A 22,842-nucleotide genomic window follows, 5' to 3' on the forward strand; every position below is an offset into this window, starting at 1 on the left:
GACACAGTGAGGTAATTTCCTGTGCATAAGGACACAGTGAGGTAATTACCTGTGCATAAGGACACAGTGAAGTAAATGTGTAAGCAGTCCTGTGTATATGGGTGACATGAGGTAATTACCTGTGTATAAGGACACAGGGCCAGATGTACTAAGCTTCAAAAGTGATAAAATGGAAAGTGATAAACCACCAGCCAATCAGCTCTTAACTGCCATACTACAGGCTGTGTTTGAAAAATGAGAGGTAAGAGCTAATTGGTTGGTGGTTTTTCACTCTCCATTGTATCACTTTTCAAGAGTTTGTACATCTCACCCATTGTGAGGTAAACGTATGAGCAGTCCTGTGTATATGGGAGACATGATGTAATTACCTGTGTATAAGGACACAGTGAGATAATTACCCATGTATAAGGACACAGTGAGGTAAACGTATGAGCAGTCCTGTGTATATGGGAGACATGATGTAATTACCTGTGTATAAGGACACAGTGAGGTAATTACCTGTGTATAAGGACACAGTGAGATAATTACCCGTGTATAAGGACACAGTGAGGTAAATGTGTGAGCAGTCCTGTGTATATGGGTGACGAGGTAATTACCTGTGTATAAGGACACTGTGAGGTAATTACCTGTGTATAAGGACACAGTGAGGTAAATGTGTAAGCAGTCCTGTGTATAAGGACACTGTGAGGTAATTACCTGTGTATAAGGAGACAGTGAGGTGAATGTGTAAGCAGTCCTGTGTATATGGGTGACATGAGGTAATTACCTGTGTATAAGGACACAGTGAGGTAATTACCCGTGTTTAAGGACACAGTGAGGTAATTAACCGTGTATAAGGACACAGTGAGGTAATTACCCGTGTATAAGGACACAGTGAGGTAATTACCCGTGTATAAGGACACAGTGAGGTAATTACCTGTGTATAAGGACACAGTGAGGTAAATGTGAGCAATCCTGTGTATAAGGACACAGTGAGGTAATTACCCGTGTATAAGGACACAGTGAGGTAATTAACCGTGTATAAGGACACAGTGAGGTAATTACACGTGTATAAGGACACAGTGAGGTAATTACCCGTGTATAAGGACACAGTGAGGTAATTACCCGTGTATAAGGACACAGTGAGGTAATTACCCGTGTATAAGGACACAGTGAGGTAATTACCCGTGTATAAGGACACAGTGAGGTAATTACCCGTGTATAAGGACACAGTGAGGTAATTACCCGTGTATAAGGACACAGTGAGGTAATTACCTGTGTATAAAGACACAGTGAGGTAAATGTGAGCAATCCTGTGTATAAGGACACAGTGAGGTAATTACCCGTGTATACGGACACAGTGAGGTAAATGTGTGAGCAGTCCTGTGTATAAGGACACAGTGAGGTAATTACCCGTGTATAAGGACACAGTGAGGTAATTACCCGTGTATAAGGACACAGTGAGGTAATTACCCGTGTATAAGGACACAGTGAGGTAATTACCTGTGTATAGGGGAGACATGAGGTAAAACGTTACATGTGTAATAACGCACGATGGCGGCGGGCAGGCCTGTGTACGGAACTGCGTGTATCACACTACTCTGGCACACAATGCCGTCTCTCCCGCCCGGACCAGCAGCCGGAGCCTCCTCAGTACAGTGCGGGCCTCGGTCTTGCTCCGCCCCCCATACGTCACTTCCGGCCGCACACAAGGGGGAAGATGGCGGCGCCCTGTAATTCGGAGCTTCCGTCCGAGGCTTCCTCTTGCCTGAAAATCCCGAAGAACGAAGTTTTATCGCCGCCCTCCCCCGGGCTCAGCGATGGTAACCGCTCCATTTCCAACCCGTCCACCCCCAGCCGCTCATCTCCCCTGAATTCCGGCGTGACCGGCGGGGCGGCCCCCCCAGGCCTGAGCGGAGCCTCCCCCTCTGTGTCCTTCTCCACCGCCTGCCGGGGCATGTCGTGGACCCCGGCCGAGACCAACGCGCTCATCGCCGTGTGGGGGAACGAGCGGCTGGTGGAGGCGCGGTACCAGCAGCTGGAGGGGGCCGGCACCATCTTCGGGACCAAGGCCCCCGGGCCCGCCATGTACGACCGGGTCTCCCGGGCCCTGTCCGAGCTGGGCTACGAGAGGACCCCCAGTCAGTGCCGGGAGAGGATGAAGGTAAATGGGGGGAAAATGCTCCTCCGTCACCACTCAGGGGGATCCCTGGCGGCCCGCCATCAGCATCCCGCTCCTTCCCTTCACACCGGGGCTTTGTGTGTGCCCCTCCCCCACTCTGACATGTGTGTGCGGGGGTGTCACTGTCATATGCACCCGCTACATGTATATTACCCCCCCTCCTGTATACCATACACTATACTGTCCCATATCCCCTACACTCTCATATTTACCTGCTACATGTATAATACCCCCCTCCTGTATACCATACACTGTACAGCCCCATATCCCCTACACTCTCATATGTACCTGCTACATGTATAATACCCCCCTGTATACCATAAACTATACTGCCCCATATCCCCTACTCTCATATGTACCTGCTACATGTATAATACCCCCCTGTATGCCATACACTATACTGCCCCATATCCCCTGCACTCTCATATGTACCTGCTACATGTATATTACCCTCCTGTACACCATACACTATACTGTCCCATATCCCCTACACTGTCCTATGTACCTGCTACATGTATATTACCCTCCTGTATACCATACACTATACTGCCCCATATCCCCTACACTCTCATATTTACCTGCTACATGTATAATACCCCCCTCCTGTATACCATACACTGTACTGCCCCATATCCCCTACACTCTCATATGTACCTGCTACATGTATAATACCCCCCTGTATACCATAAACTATACTGCCCCATATCCCCTACACTGTCCTATGTACCTGCTACATGTATAATACCCCCTCCTGTATACCATACACTATACTGCCCCATATCCCCTGCACTCTCATATGTACCTGCTACATGTATAATACCCCCCTGTATACCATACACTATACTGTCCCATATCCCCTACACTCTCATATGTTCCTGCTACATGTATAATACCCCTCCTGTATACCATACACTATACTGTCCCATATCCCCTGCACTCTCATATGTACCTGCTACATGTATAATTCCCCCCTGTATACCATACACTATACTGTCCCATATCCCCTACACTCTCATATGTACCTGCTACATGTATCTTACCCCCCCTGTATACCATACACTATACTGTCCCATATCCCCTACACTCTCATATGTACCTGCTACATGTATACTACCCCCCTGTATACCATACACTATACTGTCCCATATCCCCTACACTCTCATATGTACCTGCTACATGTATACTACCCCCTGTATACCATACACTATACTGCCCCATATCCCCTACACTCTCATGTACCTGCTACATGTATAATACCCCCCTGTATACCATACACTATACTGTCCCATATCCCCTACACTCTCATATGTACCTGCTACATGTATCTTACCCCCCCTGTATACCATACACTATACTGTCCCATATCCCCTACACTCTCATATGTACCTGCTACATGTATACTACCCCCCTGTATACCATACACTATACTGTCCCATATCCCCTACACTGTCATATGTACCTGCTACATGTATAATACCCCCTCCTGTATACCATACACTATACTGTCCCATATCCCCTACACTGTCCTATGTACCTGCTACATGTATATTACCCTCCTGTATACCATACACTATACTGCCCCATATCCCCTACACTCTCATATGTACCTGCTACATGTATATTACCCTCCTGTATACCATACACTATACTGCCCCATATCCCCTACACTGTCATATGTACCTGTTACATGTATAATACCCCCTCCTGTATACCATACACTATACTGCCCCATATCCCCTACACTGTCATATGTACCTGCTACATGTATATTACCCCCCTCCTGTATACCATACACTATACTGTCCCATATCCCCTACACTCTCATATGTACCTGCTACATGTATATTACCCCCCCTCCTGTATACCATACACTATACTGCCCCATATCCCCTACACTCACATATGTACCTGCTACATGTATATTACCCCCCCTGTATACCATACACTATACTGTCCCATATCCCCTACACTCTCATGTACCTGCTACATGTATAATACCCCCCTCCTGTATACCATACACTATACTGTCCCATATCCCCTACACTCACATATGTACCTGCTACATGTATAATACCCCCTCCTGTATACCATACACTATAGTGCCCCATATTCCCTACACTCTCATATGTACCGGCTACATGTATAATACCCTCCTGTATACCATACACTATACTGTCCCATATCCCCTACACTCTCATATGTACCTGCTACATGTATAATACCACCCTGTATACCATACACTATACTGTCCCATATCCCCTACACTCTCATATATACCTGCTACATGTATAATACCCCCTGTATACCATACACTATACTGCCCCATATCCCACTACACTCTCATATGTACCTGCTACATGTATAATACCCCCCTCCTGTATACCATACACTATACTGCCCCATATCCCCTACACTCTCATATGTACCTGCTACATGTATAATACCCCCTCCTGTATACCATACACTATACTGTCCCATATCCCCCTACACTCTCATATGTACCTGCTACATGTATAATACCCCCTCCTGTATACCATACACTATAGTGCCCCATATCCCCTACACTCTCATATGTACCTGCTACATGTATAATACCCTCCTCCTGTATACCATACACTATACTGCCCCATATCCCCTACACTCTCATATGTACCTGCTACATGTATAATACCCCCCTGTATACCATACACTATACTGTCCCATATCCCCTACACTCTCATGTACCTGCTACATGTATATTACCCTCTCCTGTATACCATACACTGTACTGTCCCATATCCCCTACACTCTCATTTGTACCTGCTACATGTATAATACCCCCCTGTATGCCATACACTATACTGCCCCATATCCCCTGCACTCTTATATGTACCTGCTACATGTATAATACCCCCCTGTATGCCATACACTATACTGCCCCATATCCCCTGCACTCTTATATGTACCTGCTACATGTATAATACCCCCCTGTATACCATACACTATACTGTCCCATATCCCCTACACTCTCATATGTACCTGCTACATGTATAATACCCCCCTCCTGTATACCATACACTATACTGTCCCATATCCCCTACACTCTCATATGTACCTGCTACATGTATAATACCCCCCTGTATACCATACACTATACTGTCCCATATCCCCTACACTCTCATATGTACCTGCTACATGTATAATACCCCCCTCCTGTATACCATACACTATACTGTCCCATATCCCCTACACTCTCATATGTACCCGCTACATGTATAATACTCTCCTGTATACCATACACTATACTGCCCCATATCCCCTACACTCTCATATGTACCCGCTACATGTATTATACCACCCTGTATACCATACACTATACTGCCCCATATCCCCTACACTCTCATATGTACCTGCTACATGTATAATACCCCCCCTGTATACCATACACTATACTGCTACATATCCCCTACACTCTCATATGTACCTGCTACATGTATAATACCCCCCTCCTGTATACCATACACTATACTGCCCCATATCCCCTACACTCTCATATGTTCCTACTACATGTATAATACCCCCCTGTATACCATACACTATACTGCCCCATATCCCCTACACTCTCATATGTACCTGCTACATGTATAATACCCCCCTCCTGTATACCATACACTATACTGCCCCATATCCCCTACACTGTCATATGTACCTGCTACATGTATAATACCCCCCTCCTGTATACCATACACTATACTGTCCCATATCCCCTACACTCTCATATGTACCTGCTACATGTATAATACCCCCTCCTGTATACCATACACTATACTGTCCCATATCCCCTACACTCTCATATGTACCTGCTACATGTATAATACCCTCCTGTATACCATACACTATACTGCCCCATATCCCCTACACTCTCATATGTACCTGCTACATGTATAATACCACCCTGTATACAATACACTATACTGTCCCATATCCCCTACACTCTCATATGTACCTGCTACATGTATAATGCCCCCCTCCTGTATACCATACACTATACTGTCCCATATCCCCTACACTCTCATATCCCCTACACTCTCATATGTACCCGCTACATGTATAATACCCCCCTCCTGTATACCATACACTATACTGTCCCATATCCCCTCCACTCTCATATGTACCTGCTACATGTATAATACCCCCTCCTGTATACCATACACTATACTGCCCCATATCCCCTACACTCTCATATGTACCCGCTACATGTATAATACCACCCTGTATACAATACACTATACTGTCCCATATCCCCTACACTCTCATATGTACCTGCTACATGTATAATACCCCCCTCCTGTATACCATACACTATACTGCCCCATATCCCCTACACTCTCATATGTACCCGCTACATGTATAATACCCCCTCCTGTATACCATACACTATACTGTCCCATATCCCCTACACTGTCCTATGTACCTGCTACATGTATAATACCCTTCCTGTATACCATACACTATACTGTCCCATATCCCCTACACTCTCATATGTACCTGCTACATGTATAATACCCCCTCCTGTATACCATACACTATACTGCCCCATATCCCCTACACTCTCATATGTACCTGCTACATGTATAATACCCTCCTGTATACCATACACTATACTGCAACATATCCCCTACACTCTCATATGTACCTGCTACATGTATAATACCACCCTGTATACAATACACTATACTGTCCCATATCCCCTACACTGTCATGTACCTGCTACATGTATAATACCCCTCCTGTATACCATACACTATACTGCCATATCCCCTACACTGTCATATGTACCTGCTACATGTATAATACCCTCCTGTATACCATACACTATACTGCCCCATATCCCCTACACTGTCATATGTACCTGCTACATGTATAATACCCCCCTGTATACCATACACTATACTGTCCCATATCCCCTACACTCTGATATGTACCTGCTACATGTATAATACCCCCCTCCTGTATACCATACACTATACTGTCCCATATCCCCTACACTGTCATATGTACCTGCTACATGTATAATACCCCCCCTGTATACCATACACTATACTGTCCCATATCCCCTACACTCTCATATGTACCTGCTACATGTATAATACCCCCCCCTGTATACCATACACTGTACTGTCCCATATCCCCTACACTCTCATATGTACCTGCTACATGTATAATACCCCCCTCCTGTATACCATACACTATACTGTCCCATATCCCCTACACTCTCATATGTACCTGCTACATGTATAATACCCTCCCCCTGTATACCATACACTATACTGTCCCATATCCCCTACACTCTCATATGTACCTGCTACATGTATAATACCCCCTGTATACCATACACTATACTGCCCCATATCCCCTACACTCTCATGTACCTGCCACATGTATAATACCCTCCTGTATACCATACACTATACTGCCCCATATCCCCTACACTGTCATATGTACCTGCTACATGTATAATACCCCCCTGTATACCATACACTATACTGTCCCATATCCCCTACACTCTCATATGTACCTGCTACATGTATAATACCCCCCTCCTGTATACCATACACTATACTGTCCCATATCCCCTACACTGTCATATGTACCTGCTACATGTATAATACCCCCCTCCTGTATACCATACACTATACTGCCCCATATCCCCTACACTGTCCTATGTACCTGCTACATGTATACTACCTTCCCTGTACACCATACACTATACTGTCCCATATCCCCTACACTCTCATATGTACCTGCTACATGTATAATACCCCCCCTGTATACCATACACTATACTGTCCCATATCCCCTACACTCTCATATGTACCTGCTACATGTATACTACCCCCCTGTATACCATACACTATACTGTCCCATATCCCCTACACTCTCATATGTACCTGCTACATGTATAATACCCCCTGTATACCATACACTATACTGCCCCATATCCCCTACACTCTCATGTACCTGCCACATGTATAATACCCTCCTGTATACCATACACTATACTGCCCCATATCCCCTACACTGTCATATGTACCTGCTACATGTATAATACCCCCCTGTATACCATACACTATACTGTCCCATATCCCCTACACTCTCATATGTACCTGCTACATGTATAATACCCCCCTCCTGTATACCATACACTATACTGTCCCATATCCCCTACACTGTCATATGTACCTGCTACATGTATAATACCCCCCTCCTGTATACCATACACTATACTGTCCCATATCCCCTACACTCTCATATGTACCTGCTACATGTATAATACCCCCCTGTATACCATACACTATACTGCCCCATATCCCCTACACTGTCATATGTACCTGCTACATGTATAATACCCCCCTGTATACCATACACTATACTGTCCCATATCCCCTACACTCTCATATGTACCTGCTACATGTATAATACCCCCCTCCTGTATACCATACACTATACTGTCCCATATCCCCTACACTGTCATATGTACCTGCTACATGTATAATACCCCCCTCCTGTATACCATACACTATACTGTCCCATATCCCCTACACTCTCATATGTACCTGCTACATGTATAATACCCCCCTCCTGTATACCATACACTGTACTGTCCCATATCCCCTACACTCTCATATGTACCTGCTACATGTATCCCTCCTGTATACCATACACTATACTGTCCCATATCCCCTACACTCTCATATGTACCTGCTACATGTATATTACCCCCCTCCTGTATACCATACACTATAGTGCCCCATATCCCCTACACCAGGGGTTCCCAACCTTTTTTGAATCACGTCACCCTAGACTACAAGAGTTTTTTCACAGCACCCCTAGGCCAAAAAAAATGTAGAAAAAAAATTAGAAAATTAAGCGAATTGTGTTTATATGTGATCCTTAGGTTCAGTTATATTGTAAAGCATTCTGATTGTACACATTTTTTGATTGGCAGTCACCAGAACTGGTTTTGTCCTTAAATAATTGACCATAAATAAATTTAGTTGGTCTTGTACCACCAACCTGAGGCACCCCTGCAAGTGTCCTGAGGCACCCCAAGGAGACATGGCACGCAGTTTGGGAACCACTGCCCTACAGCTACATGTATAATACCCCCCTCCTGTATACCATACACTATACTGTCCCACATCCCCTACTCTCATATGTGCCTGCTACATGTATAATACCCCTCGGAGGATAGATGTAGGTGTAGCTGTACTCTGTACATGTGTCCTATATCTAAATAATCAGCGCAGTCAGCATCTAAGCTGGAAATACACTATACAATTATCTGGCAAATCATCTGTCAAGTTTGATATGACCCTAACCCTAAGGCTGGTTTCACACACTCCGGCTCCTGCCGGACGGTGAAATCCCGCACGGCCAGGTAGCCGTGCCGCACACGTTAGTTGTGAATGGACATTATTGTGTCCATTCACACGGGACGGCCACGGCTGCAGCCGGATACCGCCACTGGATAAACTACTGTGTGCGGCACGGCTCCCTGACCGTGCGGGATTTCACCGTCCGGCAGGAGCCGGAGTGTGTGAATCCGGCCTAACACCCCCCCCCCAAAAAAAGAAAAACCCTGTGCCCGTCTCCCTGAAGCGTCCTACGCCGCCTGATAACTTTGACGCATGTGCATGGGACGGTCGCTCATCATCTCCAGCGTGGACGTTCTGGCGAGCCCCGGTGCTGGCTGAGAGGCGCTCCATCTCCATAGTGTTTACACACTGTCCAAGCCATTTTCCCTGGGGTGGACGACTCTCAATAGCAGGATGCTTTACAAAGTCATCCACCGCGTCCTTCATCTGCTGGTAACAGGAGCAGATGAGCGTCGGCCACCGATGATGTGGGAGCCCCCGGTCCGTACACACTGGGCGACTTTTATGCTGAAAGCAGTTTGAGCCTTTATACTCCTTTTCAAACAAAAAAAGATGCCGAACATTAGAGCGGGACCTAGGGGCTTACTCCTTCCACCTCACACCTATGGTGCCTCCCTCCCTTGTCTGGTATTTCCAAATGTGAACCCTGCAAGAGGGCTACTGGGCAGAATAGCTGTTACTGTACATAAGTGTAGTCTTTGCTATCTATATGTCCATCTATGACAAATGTACTAATATAGATATAGTTGCCCCAGGGCTATACATACGTACGATATCCTCGCGGTCAGGAAGCTAGCTGTCAAAAGACTGACCCAGGGCACCCGATAGAGAGAATTCCATCAGGGCCTTTGTAAGTGCCCCAACACCCTCACCCTAACCCTCCCTGGCAGCAGCCTGACCACCCCCCCCTGCAACCAGACTCTAACCCTCCCTGCTAGTGCTTAATCCCCATATACCACAGCCTAAATCTAACACCACCTTGCATGTGTCTAATGCTGGCCACACATCAGACCAACTTTCCTCCAACCATCCAACTAGTTGCTTGGATTGAATAAAAACCTGGAACTGGATGGGAGCAAATGTAATTTGTAATGAAGTCATTTGTTTCCCAAATATGAAAATGGACAACAACTGTCACTCAGACAAATGTACGGTAGTTGGACCTATTTGATTTAAACAATTTCACTGAATGTTTTTGTCCATTCTCCTGCGTTTGTGAGCAAATTGCTTATTGCCATTTGCCTCAATACAGTACCAAATTTTCAGTCCAACCAACCTACTAGTTGGATGGTTGAAGGAAAGTTGGTCTTATGTGTGGCCAGCATTACTCCCTCTCCCCGCAGCTTAACTGTAACCACTTTCCCTGCACAAATAGGAACCACACTTATTGACTTTTACCAGAGTGGTGTTTTAAGGCCATGAGAGAGTATTTCTATAACGCATAAGTATTTTCTTTTAAGTATTGTTTTTTGTATTTGATGCCGCCATCTGTTGTAGTGTACATTGTCTCTGGAAAAGGTGGCGCACCACTGGAGGGCAGCTGTATTAATTTCCACTGCCGCTCCTGCTGCCTGCGATCGCTCCCCTGTCTCTTCTTATGTGCGGCGTAGCAATGGGCAGAATTGTGTATTATAACACCTGTTTCTTTTTAGACTCTTCGCAGGTGCTACAGCCGAGTAAAAGAGCGTGGCGTTGGGAAAAGGAAGAGCAGTTACACCTTTGAGCAGCTGGAGCGGGTGTTTGGACAAGGGGGGTGGGACACGCAGCCGTGTCAGCCGGTGCTCATTAACAGCAGTGGCTTGTACCAGGAAATGGAATCTGACGGCAGTACCATGGAAGACTATTCACAGGAGGACTGGGGGAACCACAGCCAGGAGATCCAAGGCTTCCCAGGGGAGGATTTGGGTAAGATGCCAACAGTTCTAAATATTACCAGGATCTCCCTTAGATTGGAAGATTACATTAGTCTATATACGATAACAGAGATCCAAACTGCATAAACATCGCCCCATTCTGAATATTGACCCATTAGCTGTCCTAGAACAGATTACGTTACCATTAGCTGTACTGTAGAACATTATTTCATATATATTTTTAAACAAAAATAGCTTTACACATAAGGCGTTATAACCGATAAGGCATTGCAGTCTAGATAACAGAAAATTGCATAAAACATTCTCACACTTGCACAGGAGTAGAAAAGTCTAACATTTCATACTTGGCACCTGCGCCATACCCCAATGCCGGCGATCTACGTACACGGGCAGATCTGCAGACGGGAGTCTTCCCTGGAGGCAGTGAGGCAGTGGAAGAGATTGGCAAGAGGCCGGAAGAGCCAGGTGAGTTCTGCCAGGTGTCTGTCTGTTACTAGAATATATGTATAAGATCTGCATTTCTCTATGTAAAGTGACACATAATAGTTCTCCTAGGCCATTGGTCTTAAAACTGTGGCCCTCCAGATGTTGTGAAACTACAAATCCCAGCATGCCTTGCCACAGTTTTAACAATCCCTTATCCCAAAACTGTGGCAAGGCATGCTGGGATTTGTAGTTTCACAACATCTGGAGGGCCACAGTTTGAAGACCCATGTCCTAGGCCACTTTGTGTATTTAATAGGAGGGAGTTGTGGATCTCTTTCTATATAACATGGAAAATAATTATATTTGGATGCGTCCCTTCTTCTCCATAAGACGTCAGTTTAACAAAGCTTTTAGAAGTGTAAAGGGTGCTGTTGCCAATAGTAACCAGTCTGTCTATCCTTTTCTAGGAAGCAATAGAGAAATGATAGCTACAAACTTATTGGTCTCTATTGGCAACATCCCCACTTTCACTTTTAGAAACTATTATTTATTTATTATTTATTTATTAACAGTTTCTTATATAGCGCACACAGATTCCGCAGCGCTGTACAGAGCATAGTTATGAGCAAGAACACAACGAATTACAGCACAAGACAGTTTAGGACAAGTACATGGTTAATACAGATAGTTGCATCAGTGGACGGGACGCTGAAGCAATCATCAGGGTGGCAGAGGTTTATATATTCTAAGAAAGGCACATGAGGAGAGAGGGCCCTGCTCGTGAGAGCTTACATTCTAAAGGGGAGGGTTAGACAGACTGGGGTGACACAGAAGGGAATGAAGTGGGCATAAACAGTAGGTAAGGATAAGCGATGGTCAGGTTTTATGCAGGAGGGTGGGAAGAGGTCAGCTTAGTCTTTGATATTTTAAGTCTAAAAAAGAGCTGGGTCATCCAAGAGTAGACAGCAGAGAGACAGTTGGAGATATGAGTTAGGAGAGAGATCAGGAGAGGAGCGGTAGATTTCAGTATTATCAGCATAGAAATGAGTGAGGATAGAGGGAGAGAGATCAGGAGAGGGAGAGGTAGATTTCAGTATTATCAGCATAGATGTGATAGTGAAAGTCGAGTGAGCACATAAGCTCACCCAGAGAGGACGTATAGAGAAAGAGAAGAAGAGGGCCAAGAATAAAATGTTGGGGGACACCTATTATCAATGGATGCAGGAGAGGTGAGGTCATTAGAGGTACAGCTGGGCATTTTCAAAAAGGACAGTGCAAGCACAAGCTTTAATAGTGATAGTAAAAGTTGTTTGCAGATGATATTATGGTTGAATAGCCAGATTAAGCAGCCAGCAGTAGTATGTTGTGTGAATGAATTTAACTCACTCAAAGCAGACTTTGGTTTTCTCAGTTGTTGTTTTGTCCTTCAGTTTCACTTCGGTGTAGCGCTGGTATAACGCTGCAGTTATGAATCAGTTTTCCCACTTTAATAACGGCCCACTTCAATCTAGGCCCGCAGATAAACTCTGGCCACAGCCTATCCGGCCACTGCCGTATGCAATGACTACTAAAGTACTCTAACAATGCATGGGTTCCCAATAATTGGAATCCACTCACTCAGTCCCCACCCCCTACAACACTTAGCAATAAAAGTGGCTTAGAAAAACAAAACTAGCATTCCAGGATACTATATATCACTTAGAATAAAAATAAATTCCTCCCTACACACAGGCTAGGTACTGTTGGGAATCACACAGAGGAGATGTTCAGTGTGTTACCTAGATATACAAATCAATCCCACACAATAGATGTAATGCTCTGCAGTACAGAGGAGATGTTCAGTGTGTTACCTAGATATACAAATCAATCCCATGCAATAGATGTAATGCTCTGCAGTACAGAGGAGATGTTCAGTGTGTTACCTAGATATACAAATCAATCCCATGCAATAGATGTAATGCTCTGCAGTACAGAGGAGATGTTCAGTGTTTTACCTGTTGGAGACAAGAGATGAGGAGTCAGATGAATCAAAATAAGCTGAAGATCTGTCTAATAACCCTGGTATAACGCTGTAGTTATGAATCAGTTTTCCCACTTTAATAACGGCCCACTTCAGTCTAGGCCCACAGATAAACTCTGGCCACAGCCGTATGCCGTATAAGGGTTACAGAAACTATAGTAATATGTAACCCTTATACCACTTCCAGACATGCAACCCAGCAGTTACCCGCCATTTTGAATGCCGGGCCATTATGCCAGGTGCAGTCTGACCCCCTTTCACACTGAGCAGCAAATTACTGGGTTAAACATTTCAGCCTGGTAATTTGCTGAATTACACAGGTATTTCTTCAGTAGGAAATGGTGAACCCATGTCGTAAAGGCCGAGTTGGCGATCCTGGTAGAGAGCAGGGTAGAACTGCTTCACCTGGTAATTTGATGTTTAAGGGGATATTCAACCTTGGATCACGACTGTCGGACCAGCCTGACCTTGTCCTGTTCTTGGGATACAATGTCCCGCCTGCCGAACGTCAAAAAGGGGGCTTGGCCGTGAGATACACCCGTGGATCGTCAAGCTGCAGCCGGGAGTTGGACAATCCATGGCCGTTCTCGGCAGAATGGGCCCAACTGCTTTTAAAGTCTACGAATCAACCTTTACACATTTCTTTTATATTATCCAAGAACCAGGATCCTACCTCTTTTGGCATTTGTGTCTCCAACTTCGATTACCATCCAGTTAAGCCCGAAACACTAGACGATATAGTAAAAGATCTCACTCAGAAGGACACTATCTATTACTATATCGCCTAGTGTGCACGTGGGTATGCACCTGCCGATGCCGAGACTCCACTGGGTCCCCATCGCCGACAATATTAGTGTTGACAGTCATTGGCAAGTGTGTATGGGGCTGCAGTTCATGTGTGAATAGATCAGTGCGATGTGGGAAGACCCCCACAATGGGGTGGAATTCAGCGTCACAACATGCTGCCAGACATTGCCGTAAATCCCAGTGGTGCATATATCTGCTGGTTATACTAGTGCACCTATGGGGTGAGAGGGAAAACGTGTGATGCCGGTAGGACACAATGTATTGCTCCAGAGCGCCACAACGCATCAATGGTGGAATTTCCTACGATGATTGCAGCTATTCTCATGGGTGCTGGATAGGATTATAGATGGGAACAGGAATAATGTAACAATTCCGAAAATTATATGGGAAAATTGGGCGCGTTCCGGCTTCTTCTAAACCTCAAATATTCATTCATATATTTTTAGTTCAATATTCATATTGTCTGTAGCATTCCTGTATTATCGAGCACTGTGTCCTGCTGCCTCTGCAGTATCCGTGAAGGAGCCACTGCCAGCCGTGACCTCTCTGACAGTCCGCTCAGGAACTGAAAGCACCGCTAAAGGTTCTAAGATGGTTGAGTGGATACGCAACTGGTTGCAGCATAGGAAAGTGGAGTGCAGTCTCAGGGGGTAATGTTACCAGTGGGGGACCCCGGGGATCTGTACTTGGACCAGTGCTTTTTATGACCAATTTTAGGGATATTTCTATAGATGACACACAAGTGTGCAATGTGTTCAGTGCGAGGGAAGAAATGTGATTGCGGATCTGTGTAGAATAAAGCAATGGGCAAGAATATATAGCGTAATGCCAAAAATACAATATAATTCACTTGAGTAGCAAAAACCCCAAAGGTTAAATATAGTATCAAGGGATCCGCTCCCAGTGATCGCGAAAACCCCAAAAATAGTGGGTCCCTGGGACCCCTCGCATACAAAAATCGGGGTGACCTGACCTTTTCTAAAAGCCTCCTCTCCCCTTCCCCTCAGCATAGCACATACAGAAGCATCCTCTCCCCCACATGGCATGTACCCTGAGCCGAGGGCTGGCCTGAGATTAGGGTACCCCTCACTGTGGCCATTGGTAAGGAGGGGGGGGAGTGACGCCTGTAACGGCATCGACATAATAAGGCACTGCTGTTTGGCACCTCGAGGAGTCCCAGAGTGATGTGTGTGTGTGTGTGTGTGTGTGTATATGTATGTATGTGTATATATATATATATATATATATATATATATATATATATATATATATATATATATATATATATATATATATATATATATATATATATATATATATATATATATACATACAGCACTTCCCTATCCTGGGAACCAGGTTAGGAAACAGACCAGCACTCACGTAGTTTGAGTTGAAGAAAAAAAGGTGTATTTTCAAAACATTATACAAAGTGTAGTGCAGCAAGGCTGACCCAACAGCCGTTTCAACTGGATGCCTTCCAGTTTTTGTCAGGCATCCAGTTGAAACGGCTGTTGGGTCAGCCTTGCTGCACTACACTTTGTATAATGTTTTGAAAATACACCTTTTTTTCTTCAACTCAAACTACGTGAGTGCTGGTCTGTTTCCTAACCTGGTTCCCAGGATAGGTAAGTGCTGTCTATCATTATCCCTCTTGGACCCTGCACCGCATCATTCCTTAAACATCTGAGTGCCGTTTTGCTTCTCTCTCTCTCTCTCTCTCTCTCTATCTATCTATCTATCTATCTATCTATCTATCTATCTATATATATATATATATATATATATATATATATATATATACAAAACGATGAGGCCAGCACTCAGGACTGCAGATGGATGCCAAATTAGCTTGCTCCGGTGCCCTCTTTCAAGAGGGGATGTGTCCTCAGGGAATATACAAACAAAATAAGTGGCACTCGGAGGCTGATAAGTGGTGAAGATAACAGGAATATTTATTCCTTGTGCAGGAAAACGTTTCGGAGCTCGGGGGTCCCGTCGTTAGTTCAGAAGTGCATTTCTGAACTGACGACGGGGCCCCAGAGCTCCGAAACGTTTTCCTGCACAAGGAATAAATATTCCTGTTATCTTCACCACTTATCAGCCTCCGAGTGCCACTTATTTCATTTGTGTGTGTATATATGTGTGTGTGTGTGTGTGTATTTGACAGTGTAAATACAGAATAGATGAGGCAGCCCAATCACTACATTCCCTGAGGGTTAGGGAATTAATACACAAATATACAACCCAATAGTGATCTGGCATCTATAACACTCGATTAACAACAACAGTTTGAAAAGGGTTTGTTCATAATCTCCAACACGATTAAGAAGAGGCGTTGTTCATCCACAAGGTGCTTTTTATAAAAAATATTTTCCAGATGTCAACAGTACACAGAAATGCCAACGCGTTTCGTCAGCAATGACTTCATCAGGGGAATATTACCAGGTCTTCCAATATCGATGTTTTTTATTCCTATCTTTGTATGGTATCCAATAGATGGGGAAGTGTTCCCTTTAAATATGGTTTTGGATTTTATAAAAGTGCAAGAAAAAATCCCTATTAGGTGCGGGTCTATATGATTATGTTAAGGTTAGACTCCATATTCATTGAGTTACATTTCCATAAGGGTTTGGAACTTTTTGATATCCTTCCAGATACTTAAAAAACTTGTAAAATCGCCAATCAATGATAAAACAATGCAATTCCAGATGTACGACTTTAGAACAAATAAGCCTGTAGACTTTAGGCTGGAGCTCTATTTCCTGCAGTGTGGGAATTAGAGAAAAAAATATATATATATATATATATATATACCCTTAAAATTAAAAATGTGCCTTCCTTGGGGTCTGCACCGAGCCCTACGGAGATCCTAGTGTGAACACTAATAAATAAATGAACATATCATAGTGTACAATGTAAAAGGAATTTCATGTTTGTGCCAATATAAGGATTGTACTTACCATATATTTGCGTTAAAATTGCAATTTAAGAAATGAGATTGAGAAGGCGCAGGATCACCCCCAGATTCCACACTCCATGCTACTGGGTTCCGTGTTTGTATGGAGGTAACTTGGCAAGGCACGTTTGATGTGTGAGGCCACCTGCTGACCCTTGTGTCTTAGGGAAGTGTGTGCAGGGGTATAAATCCATTGTATGTGAGTACACCAGCACAATATCTGTGGGTGTCACATAGGATCAGCATAGCTATTGCAGATGACGTAGCGCACAACTTGTGTGTACGCAGGTGATACATCAGCTGGCAATGTAACTACTATGATGCACTGTATCACCACGGTGAGTAGTAGGGAATCTGCAGATCCTGGTGTGCTGATTACACGGCCGGTGCTCGGGGGTAGCCCTCTAGTCCTTATGACAGTCTCATCAGCCGGTGGTGACAACGTTTTACCTTTCCCCATACTGAGCCCGGGGGGGGGGGGCTGCTTACTGTGCCGGCAGCTGTTCCTTAGTGGGATCTACCCACTGGAGGGTTCTGTAGTTTGTTAAACAAAACTTTTTCTGGAATTATTTCAACCATATATTTTTTTTTCATTTCTTTATTTTTTCTACGTATTTTGTTTCTTTTAGCGCCTTGGGTGGTCCAGAAGCAGCCACTGCCGTGTCCCCCTAACGACGGTACTGTAATATTATTCCCCCTATAACACTTCTCTCTATTATTATGCCTGTGTGGTATATGCATTTGGGATGGTGCAGAGTAATGTGGAGACATGTCCCATCTTTTACATTTCCAGAAAGGACTGGAATTTGGGACTAAATCCTTTAGTTTATCTGGTGTGGTGCTTTATACACAAATATATATCTACATGTGAAGCCTGTTATACTCGCTTTGTGGGTTCTGCTCTGAAACTGCCTGCTTTCTCCTGAAAAATGATTTCATTAATATATATTTATGATAGTTCTATATAGTTCTGTCTCGAGAGTGAATCTGCCTTCTACCTGATGCAGGGTTTTAGGACGACTGTTGCGGCATAGAAAATATAACATCAGGTTCCCAGTTGATAAGATTACAATGATCAGTGGTCAGGTGACGCCTCCAGCAATGAGGGTGATAATGAAATCATTCCAGCTGTCTAAATGGCTCAGAATCTTCTGTTCTGTATGATAGTGGCTGATGTGCTGTTACAGGTTCTCCTTGTAGAGTAGTGGCAGCAGCCGTGGGACCCTTATTAACGTGTCCCGTTCACCCCAATATCCGGACATGAGACTCCTCATTCTTTCCTCTCATTCTCTTTCAGAGGAAATCAGTATTCCGAAAAGACCCCCGAAGAACAGAGACTCTGCGGAGGATATACAGTAAGTGTTTCAGATGATTGGAGGCATGTCCAACCTGCGGCCCTCCAGATGTTGTGAAACTACACATCCCAGCATGCCTTGCCATAGTTTTAGCATTCCCTAATAGCAAAACTGTGGCAAGGCATGATGGGACTTGTAGTTTCACAACATCTGGAGGGCCGCACGTTGGACATGCCTGGTGTAGAGTATTTGTGAATAGCTGGAGACAGACATTTGCCTATCACCTGCCATGGATTTACATCCCCTGTATAAACTTCATGCCCAGAGACTGACCCCCGCGAGGGCAAAAACTTTTATATGCCCATTGTCCTATTCGGGCTAGGGTAATGCACTGTACAGGAGGTCCGCTTGGGTGATCCGCTGCTGGTGTGATCTAGTGGCACAGTAATGGGACCTGGTCCTACCAGATTTCCTCAGGTTTTTGCACAGGGCAGAGTTTTTAGGCTCCTCACTTTTGGGCTTACCTAATATTTTGAAGATAAATCTCTAGATGTGCTAAGGAATAAGTTTGACCAGTGTAAATGTCACAAATAACCACCCCTGTCCCCCTCGGGTATGAAGAGCATCCGTCTCTTGTTTGCTACTTACACTCTCTTTGGGGAATTCATTTCTGTATGGTCCCCATTAGAGCTATTCCGTCGCTTCTGCCGGCGGGTGCCAACGCATGATGTGCCCTCAGGTCTTACCCATTACCTAATCCTCACATTCACCAGCCAGCATTTACTCACATGTCTGGTACACGTGCTGGGAGGGAGGCTCCTGCTGTGAGGAGAACGCTGTGGTACGGCTACTGAGACCGCTTCCGGCACCTTTCTGCAGGCCGAGGACCTCGCTGTGCTCTGGTCTCTTTCAGTCTTCTGTGTTATGGGTCCCAGCTGCTTAGTGTACAGATAGGAACAGTCACATTCCATTGTAAACCTATTGTTAGTATGGGTAGGGAGACGTACCATTTACACCAGGCATGTCCAACCTGTGACCCTCCAGCTGTTGTGAAACTACACATCCCAGCATGCCTTGCCTCAGTTTTGCTACTAGGGAATGCTAAAACTATGGCAAGGCATGTTGGGATGTGTAGTTTCACAACAGCTGGAGGGCCACAGTTTGGACATGTCTGATTTACGCACTCATTGTCAATGGTATAAGCAATTTAGTATCCCACTTTTACCCCTGTTGTAATGTATTGATGACCCTGTAGATGTCTGCGGTTCCTTGTGATGATGACCAGCGGTAACTCCGCTACTTTATATACCATTTATTTATATATAGAGAGAGAGATAAACAAGATATGGGGGTCCCCTTTCTGCGCTCTAGAACTATGGAGCAGCACCTCTGAGGGATAATTTTTATAAAAATGGTATTTATTACAACCTCAGTAAAAATTAAAAAACACCTCTTAGGGTGTAATGTTTACACATAAACAATGAAAAATAAAACTCTGGTGAGACATTATGAGTCGCAATTGGAACGATGACACTGGTGGTATAGTCAATTCAGAATGGAAGGCCCAACACGTTTCGTCATATTCATGACTTCATCAGGGGCAGTGAAACAATTGAAACGACTGCAAATCATAATACAAACAATAAATACATATGTAAATTCTTATTGAATGGTATTTACATATGTATTTATTGTTTGTATTATGATTTGCAGTCGTTTCAATTCTGAATTGACTATACCACCAGTGTCATCGTTCCAATTGCGACTCATAATGTCTCACCAGAGTTTTATTTTCATTGTTTATGTGTAAACATTACACCCTAAGTGGTGTTTTTTATGACAATTTTTACTGAGGTCTTAATAAATACCATTTCTCTTTCAATGGTCCTGGTGACACAGCTCAACACTGGGATGTAGGAGGGTCCGAAGGAGCCAGGCACCTATCCTAAAGTTTTAGAGGGTAGGCTCCTCCCCTACTGCATCCCTGGACTCTTCAGTTCGTGTTAGGTGCCCACTGGAGTGGGTGCTATTCTAAAGGGCTGCAGGAGCAGCCGAAGAATTAGAGTAGTTAGGGGATTTTTATTAACTTTTACCCTAGCTAGGTAGGCACAGTGTGAGGATTCTCATAGTGATTCCTCACACTGCTAGCGCAGCAGGAGCTGACAGAAGCGCGTCCTGTCAGCTCACTGTGCACAGGGGAGACACTGTCTGGTCTCCCTGTGCAGCGCTTATAGCCTTTTCTAAAAGGCTGCCTGGGCTCCGGAGTACCCTGAAACCGGCTCCACATTTAGGTGGGGATCATGGGGGACAGGCGCTCCGTGATGGCGGCGGCCATTTTATGCGGAGCTTACACGCTGAGCTCCTAGATGAGAGGACAGCAGCGTCGTGACAGGCATGTTCCAAGTGATCCCCAGTTGAGGGGGAGACACTGGAACTAGGAAATCCTACCTGAGGAGCGGCTGGCTGGGGGTGGTTGGCGCCAAAAGGTCACGGACCCCGCAGCAGCAGGGACTTTTGGTCTCTTCCTTCACTCTGACTTTGGCGCCTTTCAGAACGCTTGCAGCGGAGCTGAGCTGGCTTACTGATCCTGGCAGAGTGACTTGGATTTCCTGGGCATCGCTTCCCCGCAGTTGAAACCAACAGACAGATAAGTGATTGGGTGCATTGCCTCTGTATAAACGCTTGTACATTGTTTGCACTGTGTATACTGATAGATATACATTTATCACTTGCATCATGTCTGAGCATCAGGCTGTGGTTTTGGGGGAGGGAGCCCTTAGTGCACTGAGCGCGTGCAATGTTTGCACACAAAAGTTTGTCCCTGAGCAGATGGCCAAGGGGGGCTTATGTATTACTTGCGCTGATGTGAGACCCATGGGCAGTGAACCCCATAGGGCAGAGCAGATGGAACCTGCGTGGGCCAGGGCCCTAGGCAGGTCAGTTAACGCTTTGGTGCAGCTTTTGGACAGGCAGAGTGATGGGCTGGTAGAATCACAGAGACCTATGCCATCATCTCAGCAGTCGTCTGGCTCCTTGCCTCTTACCCAGGCAGATCCTGCGCTGATTCAGGTGATGCAGGATACTGCTAAAGGGATCAACAGGTTCAGTGAAATGCTGGACAAAATGGATGATGTGGCAGGGACCCCTAGAAGGTCTTATGCTTTAACTACTGTGGTAGATGAGGAGGAAGGAGAGTATACTGACATCCCCTGGGATCAGGGTGATGATGTGGAAGAGAACTCTGCTGCTGGTATAGAGGATCTCATTGTAGCTGTGAAGCAGGCTTTAAAGCTGTCTGTGGAGGATAAGACTCCTGTTAAAGGTGTTTTTAAGCGACAGCGGAAGGAGGCTGTTACTTTTCCTTCAGATGAGGGGTTACAGGAATTGTTAGAAGGGGCTTGGAAAACTCCTGATAAGAGGCTACAGATGCCTAAGCGATTCCTTAGTCTGTACCCCATGCCAGAGTCTCATGCGGAGCTCTGGGAAAAGGTCCCAGTTGTGGACGCTTCAGTGGCACGTTTGTCCAAGGCTACTGTATTACCAGTACAGGGCGGTGCAGCTTTCAAAGATTCTGTGGATAAAAAGCTGGAGGGAAACCTCAAGGCTATCTTTGAAGGGGTGGGGTTTACCTTACGGCCCCTTATTGCTTCAGCCTGGGTCTCTAAGGCCATGATAGAGTGGGCTGGTGAATTATGCACCATGCTGCAGGCTGACCCTGGTGCGTTACTGCTTGCAGAAAAGATTAAGGCAGCTGCGGAATATGCAGTGGAAGCAGAGGAGGAAGCTATTAAAATGGCAACCAGAGTGTCCACAGTCTCCATTAATGCCAGGAGAGTGCTTTGGCTTAAAGCCTGGGAAGCAGACAATGAGTCCAAGAAGGCT

At 45.1% G+C, this 22,842-nt stretch overlaps 1 protein-coding gene across 4 annotated transcripts in view; it reads left to right on the forward strand.

The window, feature by feature from the left end:
* Positions 1 to 1,647: 1,647 nt before the first annotated feature.
* The window catches only part of MSANTD2 (Myb/SANT DNA binding domain containing 2), a 28,591-nt gene continuing 7,396 nt past the window's right edge, over positions 1,648 to 22,842 (forward strand). Inside the window, exons 1-5 of one of the 4 annotated variants that reach the window (XM_083163565.1) lie at positions 1,648 to 2,143; positions 11,232 to 11,484; positions 11,772 to 11,918; positions 18,295 to 18,342; positions 18,963 to 19,020. In XM_083163565.1, the coding sequence (XP_083019691.1) occupies positions 1,700 to 2,143; positions 11,232 to 11,484; positions 11,772 to 11,918; positions 18,295 to 18,342; positions 18,963 to 19,020 (950 nt within the window). In that variant the 5' untranslated portion in view covers positions 1,648 to 1,699. The remainder of the gene's footprint in view (positions 2,144 to 11,231; positions 11,485 to 11,771; positions 11,919 to 18,294; positions 18,343 to 18,962; positions 19,021 to 22,842) is intronic. The other 3 variants (XM_083163566.1, XM_083163567.1, XM_083163568.1) reach the window with 3 other exon arrangements.

This window comes from Crinia signifera, chromosome 19 (genome assembly GCF_055691185.1).
Source record: "Crinia signifera chromosome 19, ASM5569118v1, whole genome shotgun sequence".
NCBI lineage: Eukaryota > Metazoa > Chordata > Amphibia > Anura > Myobatrachidae > Crinia > Crinia signifera.